The sequence below is a fragment of the Rhinolophus sinicus genome, chromosome X (assembly GCF_036562045.2).
Source record: "Rhinolophus sinicus isolate RSC01 chromosome X, ASM3656204v1, whole genome shotgun sequence".
Lineage (NCBI taxonomy): Eukaryota > Metazoa > Chordata > Mammalia > Chiroptera > Rhinolophidae > Rhinolophus > Rhinolophus sinicus.
This window is the reverse complement of record NC_133768.1, coordinates 19221436-19237049: the sequence shown is the minus strand read 5'-3', so window position 1 is coordinate 19237049 and position 15614 is coordinate 19221436. Positions and strand designations below refer to the sequence as shown.

At 40.5% G+C, this 15614-nt stretch overlaps 1 protein-coding gene and 1 pseudogene across 4 annotated transcripts in view; one reads left to right on the top strand and one right to left on the bottom strand.

The window, feature by feature from the left end:
* POLA1 (DNA polymerase alpha 1, catalytic subunit) overlaps positions 1–15614 on the bottom strand; it is a 313058-nt gene that overhangs the window by 251574 nt on the left and 45870 nt on the right. For all 4 annotated transcript variants that reach the window (XM_074324218.1, XM_074324217.1, XM_019757051.2 and 1 more), the window contains exons 5-15: positions 12731–12843; positions 12198–12260; positions 11269–11361; positions 10750–10837; positions 10227–10458; positions 9951–10129; positions 4463–4575; positions 3650–3766; positions 2374–2448; positions 1364–1502; positions 461–615 (exon numbers count right to left, since the gene is read on the bottom strand). In XM_074324218.1, coding sequence (XP_074180319.1) covers positions 461–615; positions 1364–1502; positions 2374–2448; positions 3650–3766; positions 4463–4575; positions 9951–10129; positions 10227–10458; positions 10750–10837; positions 11269–11361; positions 12198–12260; positions 12731–12843 — 1367 coding nt within the window. The remainder of the gene's footprint in view (positions 1–460; positions 616–1363; positions 1503–2373; positions 2449–3649; positions 3767–4462; positions 4576–9950; positions 10130–10226; positions 10459–10749; positions 10838–11268; positions 11362–12197; positions 12261–12730; positions 12844–15614) is intronic.
* Positions 13837–14655, top strand: LOC109461085 (riboflavin kinase; annotated as a pseudogene).

The following is a 15614-nucleotide window of genomic DNA, read 5'->3' as shown; positions in this document are numbered from 1 at the left end:
GGTATTAGGTGTGATAATGGTATTATATAAGAAAGCGTGCATGCTTTGAGAGATGCATACCAAAGTATGCAATGACACAAATGTCTCAGATTAGCCTTAAAATACTTCAGGAGGACAAAAAAGGAGGGGGGAATAAACACACATGACAAAATCTTGCTAACTGTTAAATATGAGTGATTTGTATATGGGAGTTCATTAAATTATTCTTTGTCCATTTAAAGTTCTCCGAAAGAAAAAAGTTAAAAACCAAACAATAAAAATAAGTCCGGCAATTTAAGTCTTAAAAAACAACAACTTCATATCAGACAAATTCAATTTATTCTCCCAAATGTAGTTTGGTAGCAAACGAATATTCTTTCCCCTTCCAAAAACCACAACTTTCCCTTGCAGAAAAGCTGTACAAGGTCAGGCAAGTGTCTGCGTCTAAAGCATATGTACAAACTCTGTCCTATTTCTTTACCTCATTTTGATGTGTCTTTGCATTCTGCATTGTCTTCATGCTGAAAGACATCACCACGAGTGGAGGAGGACCGATGTCCTTAATCACGTTCACCAGGACTGGTTTCAAAACCATTGCCTCAACTTTACACCAACTAATCGGGGGATTCAAGAGTTCTAAAAGAGAACGGATACAACAGATCGATAGCCATTTCCTAAAAAGGAAAACTACTATCATTAAGATATCTGTGATTAACTGAAAAGGTCTTCAATCCCATCTTCTAATAAGAAAGTCTTATAACATCTGATAATAAGCCACATTATTGGATTGTATGCAAATCCTCGTGTGTATACACATATATGTGTTCATTTTTCTCGAGAAAAGGTCCATAGCGTTCATCTGATTTTCCAAAGAATCCAGGAGCCAAAATAGGTTTTTAAAATAAAAAAAATAAAGAAAAACACTGCCTTGAAGAAATTGGAAAACATTTTTAAGAGAATCATGAAGACAAAACAAGTATCACAGATGCAAATACCGAAAAACATCAGGCAAAAGACCAAATGAGCATTAGTCACAGTGGGCAGTGATGTCCACCCCCCTCCTGGAGGTCAGCCGTTAACTACGTTCAACAGCTGGGCCGTATCAGCCAGGTCAGAAGTTCAAAGGGACGCAGCACAATGAGGGATGTGACCAAATACCACCTGGGCAAACTATGGCCTCCCTCCATCTACACTGCCAGGCATGACAGCGAAAAAGTGATTCCAAACATTTTCCTTATACTCACTTAAGGAAAACCTTGAGAAAGAAAATGTTAGAGAAGGAACTGGACACACTGAAATAAGTAGGCCAATTCCCTAACTTCCCTCTTAAAAACTACATCTATCAGCAATTTACTTAGCGTTCTGAAAGTAAATTTTTCCTTACGTGGATTTTTTACTTCGAGCCAACAAGGTCCTTTGATCTTTCTGTTCATCAAGAACAGCTCCAAGCTGGATGTGTTAGTCCCAAATACATGAGAAAAAGTTTCTCCTTTCAAATTCTGAGGAAGCGGTGGTATTTCAGCCTGAAAAAGGCAAAGAAGAAAAAAATCTTTTTGGTTTAAAACTATTACTTCACATTTTCCAAAGTCTATATTTGAAATAAACAAAAGCCTCTCTATGAAGCACTAGAAGAAACTCCTTTTATATATATGAAATGTCATTTGCCACAAATGAAATCCAAAACAATTCACAGTAGGAAACAAAAACAATTCACAATGACAAAATAATGCATCTTGATGACACCCATTAGAAGAAAAATAGGCCAAAGAGGATTTCTGTCCAGAGCTGTACATGCCTTACTGATAAAGAACAGCCAAATAAGTACCACTGCATTAGAAGAATGAAAGCAAGTGAGTGAGTCTCATTCAAAATGCTTCCATGGTACATTTCATCACCACTGTCAGAAACATGTCTTAAAAGTTCCTTTTACCAACATCGTGGGATCAAAACACTAGAACAGAGGTAAAAAAGGAGGTTAAGGTCCAGTTAATTAACATCCCACAGCAATGACCCTGCCTGTCACTGGAGCAAGAGCAGCACTATAGCGACACTACTGACGCTCTCCTCTCACCTTTCTACTGCTCAGAAGGGACACTTCAACAGACTAATGATGGTCAACTCCATCATGTGGCACTCATTCCACTTGACAAACAGTTGTGCAGTTTCAACTTATTTCTTTAAAGATGCATACTTGAAAGCAGAGAAAAGCAGTATAACCTGTGGTCTATGTATTTAAATTTTTATCCATTTTAATTATTCATTACTGTAAGCCCACTTCAATGAACTGGGGTCTCAAGGAGCTCTGCTAACACTACAGGAAAGTCAACTGAAATTTCAGAAATAGAAAAATGTCATTCTCAGCCAAAGCCCAGTCATTTTCATTGTTTGACTTACCGAGTATCTAACTTCCAAGTACTCGGATTTTTCTGGAATATCAGGTATCTCAAAAGCATAGTTCTTTTCCACTATCTGAGGAAGCAGATATTTTGAAATCATTAAGACAAAACTTTTCACAAAATAAATTAATAAGCATTATATACACGATGCATGTCCCTGTATTTACTCATTAGGAATCTAGCATCCTTATGGAACATAAAGGTAAATAAAGCCAGAAAGACACCCATTTGCCCTTTCAACTGGGACTAAAACACCCAGTGACAAAATGCTAAAAAGACTTCTCTTAGACGCTGAAGAGGTTAAAACTATTTACATTCAAGAGGGGCAATAAAAGATTACAATTTTTTACAATGGCAATGCATTAAATCATTTCCTACTCTGGTATTATGCAACTCTATCTTGCTAGAAAAATTAGTGAGCATAATTTTAGCTCATATTTACTGAGTGTTTGTTAATAACCTAATATAAATTGACTTAAGCCTTCTAGCAACTCTTGAAATAAGGCCCCACTTCTCAGGTGAAGACACAGGCCCAGAGAAGTCACTTGGTACTTGTCCAAGGTCACATACTTAGGAAGCAGGAGGGCTAGGATTTAATGCACAAAATTGTCTGGCCTTAGCACCTATGCCCTTCACCACTACACCACATTGCTTTTAGAATGTTAGACACTTGATCCATCAGCCATCATCCAAAGCTCAAACAGTGAAGACCGTTAGGCTCATCTTCAGCAACTCAACCCTCCCTTCATGGCAAGCACTGTTAACAGCCAGTAGACTGAGTGAGTTACAGTTATGTCCAAAGGCATCACTATTGCACAAATCAGTATCTTGCAATTGATCAACATCTATTACACGAACAGAGGACTTCTATTCTATCCGAATAGCATCACAGTCCTTGATTTTTAAAGATAAAACCTTACTTAACCTTCTGACTAAGAGTACTTGGCAATAACTAATATAAACAAGATCAGAACAGTTTCTTCTCCATTTGGGAATAAGAGCACAAGATATGCTGCAAGTACTGGAAGCAATTACTTTGCTATAAATTATCTTTCTATTCAAATTAATGAACATTATTTTATAAGCAGTTCAAAGAGAAGGAAAAATATTTTTGCAAATCTAACATTGATTTGATAGCTATGAAATTTCCATTCGATGAATTATAGCCACACAGAGGGCCTTTTGCACAAAGAAGGCATGCAATAACTACTTGCTAAATGAGAAAATGAACAACTAATATTTAGAGCTCGAAAAAATTATTACCAAATACAAACCTTGGACTTGAACTTCATAATTTTATATTTTGTTGCTATTTTCTCATCAAATTCATCATAAACATCCTTCATTGTAACTGGAGTTCCTGTTTCTTTCTCTGTGTCTAGATCAATTTTCTGCTCTCCCATGGAGAGGGGAGGAAAAAAAAAAGAGTATCTATACATAGATCTTTTCAACTACCAGAAACCCAGGTCTAAATCAATTTTCATCTTCACCCATTTAAACATTTAATAGAACAGTCTTACAGGTGAGTTCAAAGGTACAAACAGACCCAAAAATATACTAAACCCAATGCCCAATTCCTCCCAATGGCACCAGAAAAGCAAACCAGGGATAAAGACAATGAATCCTACAAAATGGGAGAAGAGTGTTGTAAATTCTGACAACTAATCTTCCCAGTTCAACTCAGATGGGGCGGGTCTGGGTTTGGGAGGGGACTATGGATGTTAAGTCCCAACAAAACAGGAGAAGCAAATGTAACTGACCTTGTTACATAGCCGTGGGTGAAATGGTACTGCTGCCTATATAGCAAAAGCATGAAAACGGCCATATACTCCCAACCCCGATTACTATGGAAATGAGGGGTGAGGGGAAAGATTGCATCATATACTAAAACTCAGATACTTTTACACTCTAACAAGTTTTACTCCATTCCTCTACTTTTCTCATGGAGCTGCTGACAATCAATGGTCCCTAGGAAGGCAGCAAGAAAAAAGCATCAAGGTTGTGGAATTCACATCCCCGTTGAAGAAAAGGGCTGGTGGCAGAACAGAGAATGCACTTGGAATTAGAAGCTAATCATTAACATTTACCGTTTCACGGGGAAGGAAGTAAAGCGTTCGCTCAATGTTTTTCACCATAACACAACAGCTCACATGGGTCTTAGCAGATTCGATCCAAACTTTACCAAACAGAAATACCACACCTAAAAGAATAAGAGAAAAACATGAGAAAAGAAACATTTCAATTAGATCACATTAAAGGGGCGCTATAAAGGCTCAATGAATGTGTCCACACATTTATGCCTTCATGACGTCATTTTTTACAGCAAATTTCTATCTGATGTCCACTCCCCACGACCAGTTCCTTTACTCAGTACTTACGCCATACAACACCATACTGGTAAAATCTATGACCACAAGAAGGACAGGGGACAGAATCATTTTTGGTGTAAACATTTTCCCTAGAATTAGGGAGACATCCCAGGTTAATGGAGAGAAATCTTGATTATCAGGGAGACATCCCAGGCCTCAGCAGACACACCTGGGGAACTGAAACACCCCAGGTCAGTGTAGAAACCCCTGGGGAACTGGGGGACATCCCAGGTTAATGTAGACACACCTCGAAAATGAGGGAGACATCCAAAGTCAGTGTAGGGAAAAAAACAAAAAATAAAAAACACCTTTTCCCTCGAACCAGGATTACCCACATTGAGAAACAAAAACAAAAAGCAAACTATTCTCTAACAAATCTCATATTTAAACCTCTGGTGAGAATTCTGAGAATTAATGAATTCCTTTTTAGCACTTGTACTTACCAATAAAAATTAACATTTATGTATAGGATAACTATGTATGATACATCAGTATTTTTCTGTATGTAAAATTATGCTTGGGAAAAACATAATTCATCTCATATATCTTATTTCATATAATAATACGTATCTCATAATAGGGTTCAACTATCATCTCCTATTTCACTCTTTCTACCTCACAGATTACTGAAGACACCTGGTTAGATAGTGTTCCTTTCTCTTCTAGTTTGGCTTAACAAATGGTCTAATAACCAAATCGGCAGACATACTGCTTTTGAGATCCCTCTGTAATGTAGACCACAAAGTAAAAACAAGCCTTTCTAGACATCTAGTCATTGTTGATGAACACTGGCCATCAAGACAGGGCTCCAGAGATTTGTGAGTCAACCTAAGAGATGGTCACTGTGCAAAATCCTGGGCTCCATGAATAATTAGACAGCAGTCATCAACACAGCCACTCAACACGGCCACTTGTCTGAGACACTAAGAAAATTCTGGCACGTGCAAAGGCTACTGTTCCCAAGGCCAATTACTCCAGTTTCTTCACAAGATAGCTCATCAGTGCTTCCTTTTGTAATTCGTTCTAGTAGAAATAAGACCATCTAAGAATTTTCATTTCTGCAGATGATTAAAATTATTACATTCTTGTATGATTTTCAGCTGGGGGGAAGGAGGCAGGTGGGAGGAGATAGGGGAGCGGGAAGGGAGTGTGGGGATGATTTAAAAAAAAAAAAACTCACAGTAGCACAGAAAATTAAAAGTCATCCTCACAACAGTTAGAGATGAAAAAAAAATTCCATGCAAAGAAAAATAAAGACCCTAATATTGGATTCAAAGATTCAAATAGCTCATTTTACAGTCAAACTAATATCACACTTCATGCAACACATTTGACACTGTTTATGCCTCATTTGCCACAAAAAGATCATGGTAAACAAAGATTACATTCCCCCGAAAGTTACTAGCTGAAACCAGGTGCAGTGAGGATTATTCAACCTTGAAAAAGTCATAATGAAAACAGGATATCTTCCCATATGCAAAGAGTAAGATTCTTTTCATAATTATGGAGCATTCAGCAACAACTGACTTACTTAGAATCTGGAAGAAAGTGAGAGACAATAAAAGGGTCTTTGGGAGTACTTCGTTTTTATTAGCAGCATTGATTTCACCTAAGCTCGGTGATCATTACCTGCTATCACGATGGAACTGTTCAACTCTCAGAGATTAAAGGGCTTTTTAAAAACCATCTTATTTAATCCGCTGGCATCAATCACAGAGGACACAACCTGAGAAGTACCACGGAAAGCAGAGTGGACTGAGGCTGAGAAGCCCAGAACTCGGCCACTGAAGAGCCGACCACTTTATTTTTAGAGCCTCAGTCTGTTCCTCTATAAGGGAATAACTAGACTAAATGATCTGAGGCTGCACTAGAAATTTCCTTTTACCTTAGCATTTGGAAGATAGAACAATAATAGGTAGGTACCTCTTTCAATTGCAAAATGTTTCCCAATAGTGATTGAAAGGCCTATCCATGAGTACGGTCAGTTACCAGGAATTCAGCAATACATATAAATTGGTTGCTTTGCAAATATAATTGTGCTTCAATGCATCAATTTTAACTTCCAACGCCTATTACTATACAGACCACCACTAGCTGATAGAAATTTCTGTGATGACAGAATTCTGTCTGTATCTGTGCCATCCTTGGATGTGGTAGCTACAATAGCACATGTGGCTACTGGGCACTTGAAATGTGGCTAGTGGCTGAGAAAATTCCTTTTAGTGAATTTAAATTTAAAAGCTACATGTGGCCAGTGGTTACCACAGTGGGACAGTGCAGCTCTAGATCCTTACCCTGCAAAACAATGCTGTTTTTTAATAAGTATCAACTGGTAAACAAAAGATGGTAACAGTAAACTCATTTTCACACAGGAAAGAAAGGATGGTTGTTGTTCCTTAGGTTGTAATCCTTGGCAATTGACACTGGCAATCTTGATGTTTAGATGCAGATTAATCTAGGGGGTGGGGCACCATCCACTTCTGTGTTACCCATTCTTACCCCAACACTGCTACAAGGCTTCCAAAGGCAAACTCAGTATACCAGCAAATGCTACTCTGGTTCTCTGAAACCTTTCCCGTGTAGCTACAGTACCGTCAATCACTGTGCAGTTTATTTCAATGAACATTTATTAAACACCCACTGTATGCCTGGCATCATGCTGAAAGCTGGAAATAAAAGGTCCCAGTCCTCCAGGAGTTAAAAGGCTTGGGGGGAAAGAAAAACACCGAATCGGATCTTTTCAAAATTGTATGACAAATGCTACGATGGGAAAGGGTACGATGGGGTCACAGAGAAAGGACGCTTAGGCCAGTCTGGAGGATTAGGAGACTCCAGGAGATGACACCTGGGCTGAGCCAGGTGAGGGCATTCCAGTCACACAAACAATGAGTCAAGAAAGGGACATGGTATAAGGAGCAGCAGGTACAGACAGGGAGCCATTTCTAGGGCACAAAAGTCATGCATGGCAGGCATCAGCCTTTACGTTGTGGGCAGTAGCCACTGAGGATTTTTCTAAACAAGGAAATGACATGGTCAGAGGTACCCTTCTGAGCAATGGCTCTGGCCAAAACATGGGGGATGACAGCTGAAGGATCAATTAGGAGGCTGGTGCGATGGCTTCTATAGGCAAAAAGGAACCAGCGGTGGCAGCTGTGAGGAGAAAGAGCAGACAGCTCGTCTACCTTAGGAGGAGAAAACTAGTAAGACTTGCTGAGGGAAGTGAGGATAAGGGGCAACCAAGGCAGGCTCCCAGGTTTTGGGTTTTGATGAGACCATGAACCATGACAGAGAATCAAATCCACCATCGAGCAGGTGCAGCAAAGACAGGCAGCAGCAGGGGCAGGGCAGGCCTTTCCCATCGCACAACCCTAACGAGCATCACTCACAGCGCCGTGCCCCACAGGTCCCATGAAGCCCGTGTGAAAATGGTGCCCCCTGCAGCTGTACAATGGGGTGGCCTGGGTTTTGACAATGGGTGGGAAATACTTGCTCAGCCTCATGGGATCACACTTGGCAGCCTTTCTGGCGCTGGCGAGTAGCAAAGAGGTAGTCAAAGAGGTGAGAGGGTCTAACCAAACTGTCTTATCCCAGCTAAAGTAGGTAAGATACCATTTCTAAGGTCGCTTGTATCTCTACCTGACAAACTAACACATGGCAGTAGCAACTGAAGCGTCTCTGCAAGCGCGGACCTGGAAGCGCGGACCTGCAAGCGCGGACCTGCAAGCGCGGACCTGCAAGCGCGGACCTGCAAGCGTGGACGTATTTGCGAAGCTGAAGCTGAGAGGCTGAAGCATATGAACGCCTCTGCCTCCCCTCTGAGAGACCATTAACATCTTTCCAGTTAAAGTCAATGCCTGAGTATCTTTAAGGTAAACCTGGCCTCCAAGTCTGACGGGTAATACCTACACTTCTAATTCATTCACTTTCTTTACTGACATCCAGACACTCCCTCTATTTTCACCAGATGCAGCCTCCAGGAAACCACTTTGAAAAATAGTTTGCATCTACCCTCAGACCCAGCAATGGATTTGAATAAAGGCAATTCTGTTTAAGGGTGTATACTGTATTTTACATTAATCCGACAGACCTTGTCACGCCCAGTCCCACGGTGAAGAAGGGCTCAAAGGGGCACAAAAGGAAAGTGGAGGGCCTCCTGGCTTTTGTGAGTCAGAACTCACAGCATCAGCACAGTCAGAGGAAGACCTGGGAATCATCCTTGGTTCCTCCTTCCTGTCAACCTCACATCAATCCCTCAGCAGGTTCATGTCAAAATATAGGTTAAATGCATTACTTCTCTCCTCTCCACAGCCACTAGTCCACATAACTAGCTTGTCTACCCTGGACTGACTGATGTCCAGGGCTTCCCTACTTCCCCACTCCAGCCCCAAATCACACGCGCGCGTGCGCTTTTCACCACACAAACTAGCAGGTTCCTATTAAAATGTACACCCAACCATATGACCACCACCCCACCCACCCTGCCAGTACTTAAAATCTTCCACCACCTCCCCACCACTTTTAAAACGAGAGCTAAACTCCTTCATATGGCTTCCACGGTCCATTATCTGGCCTTGGCCTGTATCTCCAACTCCATTTTCTACCAGTTTTGTCATTTGATTCCTGTGCTACAACCACACAGGCCTCAGTGCTCATTGGTTCCGCAGGTTGAAATGCTCTTTCCTCAGATCTGCATGGGCCTCAAATCTCAGCCCAATGGTGGTCTCCTCTGCTGGGCCTTCCCAGGCCATCCTCCAACTTTCTGCTTTTACGTCATCTATCACTTTACCTTATTTATTGCCCATCCCCCCCCCGTTCCCACGAGAATGTATGTTCCATTAGGGTTGAGAATTTGTCCAGCTTGTTAACCCCATCTCAGTGCCTGGCACACAACAGGATGCTCCATTTGCTAAATAAAGTAACAAACGAATGACTGATTCCATCTAAGGCGCAGAACTGTCACTTCGGATACATCGAAGGTAAACTACAAGCACACATTCCAAAATCACATACACCTGGTTTTCGGACAAAGCGCCTGTGAAGGTTATTCACCCCGCAGCTCCTATCTGTCTGGGCGGCTCATGCACTCTACAGGGACTGAGTGTTGCTCTCTCACTGTGCACGCACGTGAGCAGCAGGCCTGTGCCCACTAATCACTAAAGCACCGACGGGCACGGCGCTGTTCCATAAAGACATCTGGTAAGATTACCTGGCTGGTTGTACTGATCTTCATAGGCATCCAGCCAATAAAACTGAAGCACTTGTTCCTCATCCTCTCCCTTTACCAGCGGGAGTTTACTGGAATCCACTTGCACGTCCTGGGCTGAAAAACTGCTGTCATCTTCCCTGTCGATGTCCCAACAAGAGTCATCTGGTAGAAAACTCCCTCTGCCAAAAAAAAAAAGAAGCTTCCTTTTCAAAAACCTTTCAAAATCCAACAGAATCACTGTAGCGCTACTTGGCAGAAACATCCTAAAATACTTACAGGCAGGACGTGGTCCCTTTCTGGGGATCTGCCTCAGCTTTCACCCCCTTTGCTGGCTCATTCTCTTGATCCCGAGTCTTGGCAGCCACAGGCTCCATGTCCACCTCCTCAGCTTCCATGGGCTCATCAAAGTCTGCATCATCAAAATCCACTGCTGCTGACTCCTCCTGGTCTTGTTGACACGGGGCCGGCACTGGCTCTGCTGTAGGACACGGGGCCGGCACTGGCTTTGCTGTGGGCGTCACCACACATTTCCATCAGGGCCCATGGCCACCAAGCACAAAGGCTTCCCTGGCACAGCAAATACAGCCTACCTTCTTCTCACATTGTACCTGCATTTCTCGTCAATCTCTAAATTGGATGTGTTTAACTTTTACTGCTACGAATTCAAATCCTTCCCACTTAAACTTGCTAACACAATTCCTTCAAAATCGCCTCCACTTCCCCTTCACGGGGCCACCATTTTTGACAGCACTTTGCAACTGTTCCACTCCCTTCTACTTCTGCCCGACATCAGACTTACCAGTAAACCGAGCACGTTTAAGAGGAACAAGAGTTAATGGAGGCTCCTTCCTTGAGACAGGCGAATCAGTTTTTCCTGAAGGAACTGCCTGTAAATGTTTTGAAATGTTTAGTCAGTTAGACCTGCATACTAAAAATATGCCCACTGTCCTACCCTGATCAGAGATAATGACAGTTCCCACTTATAAAATGATTTTGCGTATTATTAATATAACAGCTTCAATTATTTTACTGTTACCTAGGTTTACAAAAAAAAATACTTGCTTCCAGGAGGAAAATTATTACATTTACCACAGTTGTAATACCTATAATAAACACACACTAGCTACTATAAAATTTACAATGAAAAAAGCAGGCACATGCTATTTTTGAAACACATGAAACTATATAATGAAATGGGAGTCCTAATTTAAAACAAGAATCAACAAATTCAGAGGCATTTCCCTCACATAGAAAAGCAACCAAATAAGTTTTAAGCAATAACATAAATCACGTTTGACGGCATCTCCACACACTTTACCTTGGGGGTGTGCACAGAGAAAGGATTCATTGGAGCCTCGATGGATCGTTTTTTCTTCAGTGTTATTACGGGTGGTGGAGTTGTATAAGGTGTCTAAAAGCAGGGGTAAGACAGACATTCGTTGCCGTGCTTGGTTTACCCCAAGACAGAAAAAGTACATTTCTTCCCCCACTGAAGTCCAATGAGCAAAGCATGTTTTACCTTCCCTGCTCCCCCCTACAGATCTATGTTCGTGCACTGCGGTTACTATAGCAACAATATCAGAGTCACTAGAAAACCAGAATAGACATTGAATCCACCCCTCATCAATTTTTTCCTTTTAAAACTTAACATACTTTTCCCTTACCCTCCCAGAATATTACATTTAAAAAACTGTCAAGCTAGAACTCCATTGTGCTGGTGTTAGTCATTTTAATCAAGGGTCACTTAGAAAGATGGACACCTCTAAATGAGACTTTAGTCTTTATGTGAAGTAGCCAAGTTGCAAATTCCCGGTACAGCTGAGCCTGAGTTCTCTCAGGGGCAGCTCACTGACTCTTCCTACGCTCCCACTTGGAATTCAAGAGAAGGATTTCATACCTGACCGTACAGACTGACAGACTTCAATCTATTTCAGGAACATCCACTGCAGCAACTGAGTGCAAGCAGTGTGCATTCCCCGAAGTGACTCGTGTGTATTCTTACTACCTCAAACGTGCCCCCATGTAGCTCTACCTACAAAATCACACAGCTTGTAACAGCTAGAAACTACTCCCCTAAAATGGTGAGAAGAAACCAATCGGAACTGTTGTTTTAAGAGTTTGGGGTTTTTTTGTGGTGGTGGTGGTGTTGTTGTCACTGCATTGTTTTAAAATTCTGTTTCCTATAATTACTGAATTGTTTCTTTAGCCATGTCCCCTGCATATTTGACAATCCCGAGATTCACTTACCTCAGTGGTCAGATCTTGTAGAATGTCACCTAGCAGACCATCCTTGGACAAGTCTATAGTTTTCTGGAAGTTACAAAGGAAGGTGGAATGAGAAAGCCATGCACTTCCCATTTCTCAGACCACATGTCTGAGAAAGGAAGACCCTAACCCAGTCAGTCTTTGCTTCTTCAGTCCTTACTCTGAGTGCTCATCTACTATTCACAGATCTTAACAATCACCTGTATGTATGTACATAACTCTCAAAATTAGAGCTCCCACCCTCTATTTCCACCCTCCTTCCATGATCCTCCTTGTTAATCACTAAAATAAACAGTCAGTTCAGCTTTTCAATTCAATCTTCTTTTCTACCTCCAAGTTCCAACCACTGGGGTACCCAGATTCATCTAGAAATCTACTTTCAGTGACTGAAATTAAGACAATACTGCTCAAGTATTTGAGCTCCAATATACTGAGCACCTAATATCTGTATAATCAAATATTAAATTTGTTTCACAAAGGAAAAGGCAACAATCTAAGAAAAACATAAAACTCACATCTGTGGTTTTCTTCCCAGCACTAGCAATAAACATCGACTTGATATTGTTTGGCTTTGTCACCGCAGCCTTCTTTACATTCCTCTTTTCTTTGTTGTGTGCTTTATCTTTTCCTGTTGGAATATAATTCAGAAACATGTACTGGCAAAAATTAAAATGGAAAACTGAAAGCCTAGTCAGCTGCTCTATGAGAATTTGAGAAGAAAAACGTTAAGAATTCAAAATACAAGAATATGACATTTTATGCAAGGTACACAGGGAAGACTCTTTAAAACAAGCTTAATTCAGGAAAACCTGGGCTGAATGTTATTTCAAAAACTGATGAAAGACAGGGAAAATATTTGGTTGAGTTATTAAGTATGACTGTTTAATTGCTATTGTTAATGTGAATAAAAAGCTTTCTGGGGGGGGGGGTGTTTTCCCCATAGAAATAAAAAGATCACATTCATCTGGAAACAGAGGATTGGCCTAGCAGCCTTCATGATATGACTTTTTAGAGCTATACTGAATCTGACAGGAAAACTGAACTGTGAATAAAATAAGATTACCAGTTATGATATTGTAGCATCCTAATTTCCATTTTATGAAGAACAGCAACGAGACACATGCAATATGTCATAGCAACACTAAACAGAAACATTTGCACAATAAAGAACAACTTGTGCCGTGTTGTCTCTTATGACCATGAATACATAAATCACCTATGAACTCTTTTAATACTGTCAATTTTACTCTCACTTTCTGATTTATCCCAGAGCAGTCTCCACCTCAAAAAGACCTAGAACAAATAGTTAATAGTGTGGTAGAGGGATATAAATACACATACCAGATGAAACAGAAAACAGAGTCCATCCAGAAAAAGACCCAATTACCCATAAAAATTTATCATACAATAAAGATGGCATCTCATATCACTGGAAAAAAGAGGGAGTTTTTAATACGTAGTGCCAATTATCCATTTGTAAAGAAAGTAGCCAGTATAAACACCAAAGAGATCACAGATCAAATTTTTTTTAAATGAAACTGTACAAATACGTTAATAAAAAAGACGAATTCCTGGAGTCGCCCGGCAGCTTCTGTTGGGTCAGCAGCGTGAGGGGCTTGCAATGGAGCATCACCAGCGCCTCCTGGCCCATTGCTGGCGGCACCCGCCTGGTAGCTGAGCTCCTGCCCGTGTCCCTGGGCTTTGGGGGGGCGGGTCTAAGCACCGCCTCCACAGTGGCTCCTTCGGACCTGCAGATGCCGCCATAGCTCACGCCCCAAGCAGGCAGCATCACGAAGCACACCTGTCTTACTTCCGCCGCCGCCAAGTGGTGCAGGGCTTTGGCTGTGGCTCCAAGCAGCTGAATATCCCCACAGCTAAGTTATCTGAATAGTGGATAATGCACTGGCATTTATTATGGTTGGGCCCATATTGGAAGTGGAAATGTCCATAAGATGGTGCTGAGCATAGAATGGAACCCATACTACAAGAGTACAAAGAAGTCCATGGAAACTCACATCATGCATCCCTTCAAAGAGGACTTCTACCGTGTTTCCCCGAAAATAAGACCTAGCTGGACAATCAGCTCTAATGCGTCTTTTGGAGCAAAAATTAATATAATACCCGGTCTTATTTTACTATAAGACCGGGTTTTATATAAGACCAGGTATAATATAATACAATATAATACCGGGTCTTGTAATTAGAACTGATTGTCCGGCTAGGTCTTATTTTCGGGGAAACACGGTATGGAGAAATCCTCAATGTGGCCATTGTTGGCTACCACAGACCAGAAAAGAACTTTGATTCTTTAGTTACTTATTTCAGCAATTCAAGGTAATAGTGAGGAAGCTATGAAATGACTAGATTTACCAGAACATTTGAAACTCAAAGAAGACAATTTCTTCCAGGTTCCTAAGAGTAAATAATGAACGGCCACTGATGAAAAAAATCATCGTATTTATTCATTCACTGTTTTCTAGTATTTTACTGCTCATAATTATGCAGTCTCATCTTGGTTATATTTTTAAAATCAAACATTTTCCTACAGCTGTGAATTCTTTTAAACAGTACAATGTAGTTACCACATTATGCTTCAACTGTTCAATTAAACCCATCATGCTACAGTACTAAAAAGATTCATTTTAAAAATCAAGATTCTTTTTATATAACATGTTGATTAAAATTTACCACTAGAAAGGTCTTAAGTGTTTTATAATGGAAATGAAATGTATATAGCTATGGGTAAAAAGACAAGTCACTAGTTTGAGATGAAAACTGTAATTCCCATGGTAAAGTACTAGTACATATGTACCTGTATAGCATGTGCTGCTCAACAGAGAAGGCTTATGAAAGTAAATGCATTAAACAGAGGGTTGATAGTTTATTATAAACCTAAGGGGGAAATTCACACTTTGTATTTTTGATATTTTGTGCATTAATATATTATCACAAACACGAACACTTGCGAAATTTTATTTTAGTCATTTCCTTTATGAGGTCATATCATTGTATTGTGTTCATTTTTGTTGCAGCTGCCTCGGTTCTAAATGATCTAGACTCCCTCTGCCTATCATTTTTTATCTGTCTTTTAAAACATTAAAATGAGTGTTTTTCGAGGGAACAAAGGGCAAATTCCTTTGTAACGTGGGTGAGGGAAACTCTAATTATGATTCAAAATCCATTTGCAAGAAAAAAAGATTAATAAATTCAGTTACTCCAGAAACAAGTTTAAAGACAAAACAGGAGAATATTTTTGCAATGTTTCACAGATAAAGGACCAATTTCACCGATATGAAAAAAAAAGCCCCAAAACCCAAAGGGAATGTAGCTAATAAACACAAATATGCGGTTCACATAAAAATATATAGGCATACTTCATTTTATTGTTTTGCTTTATTG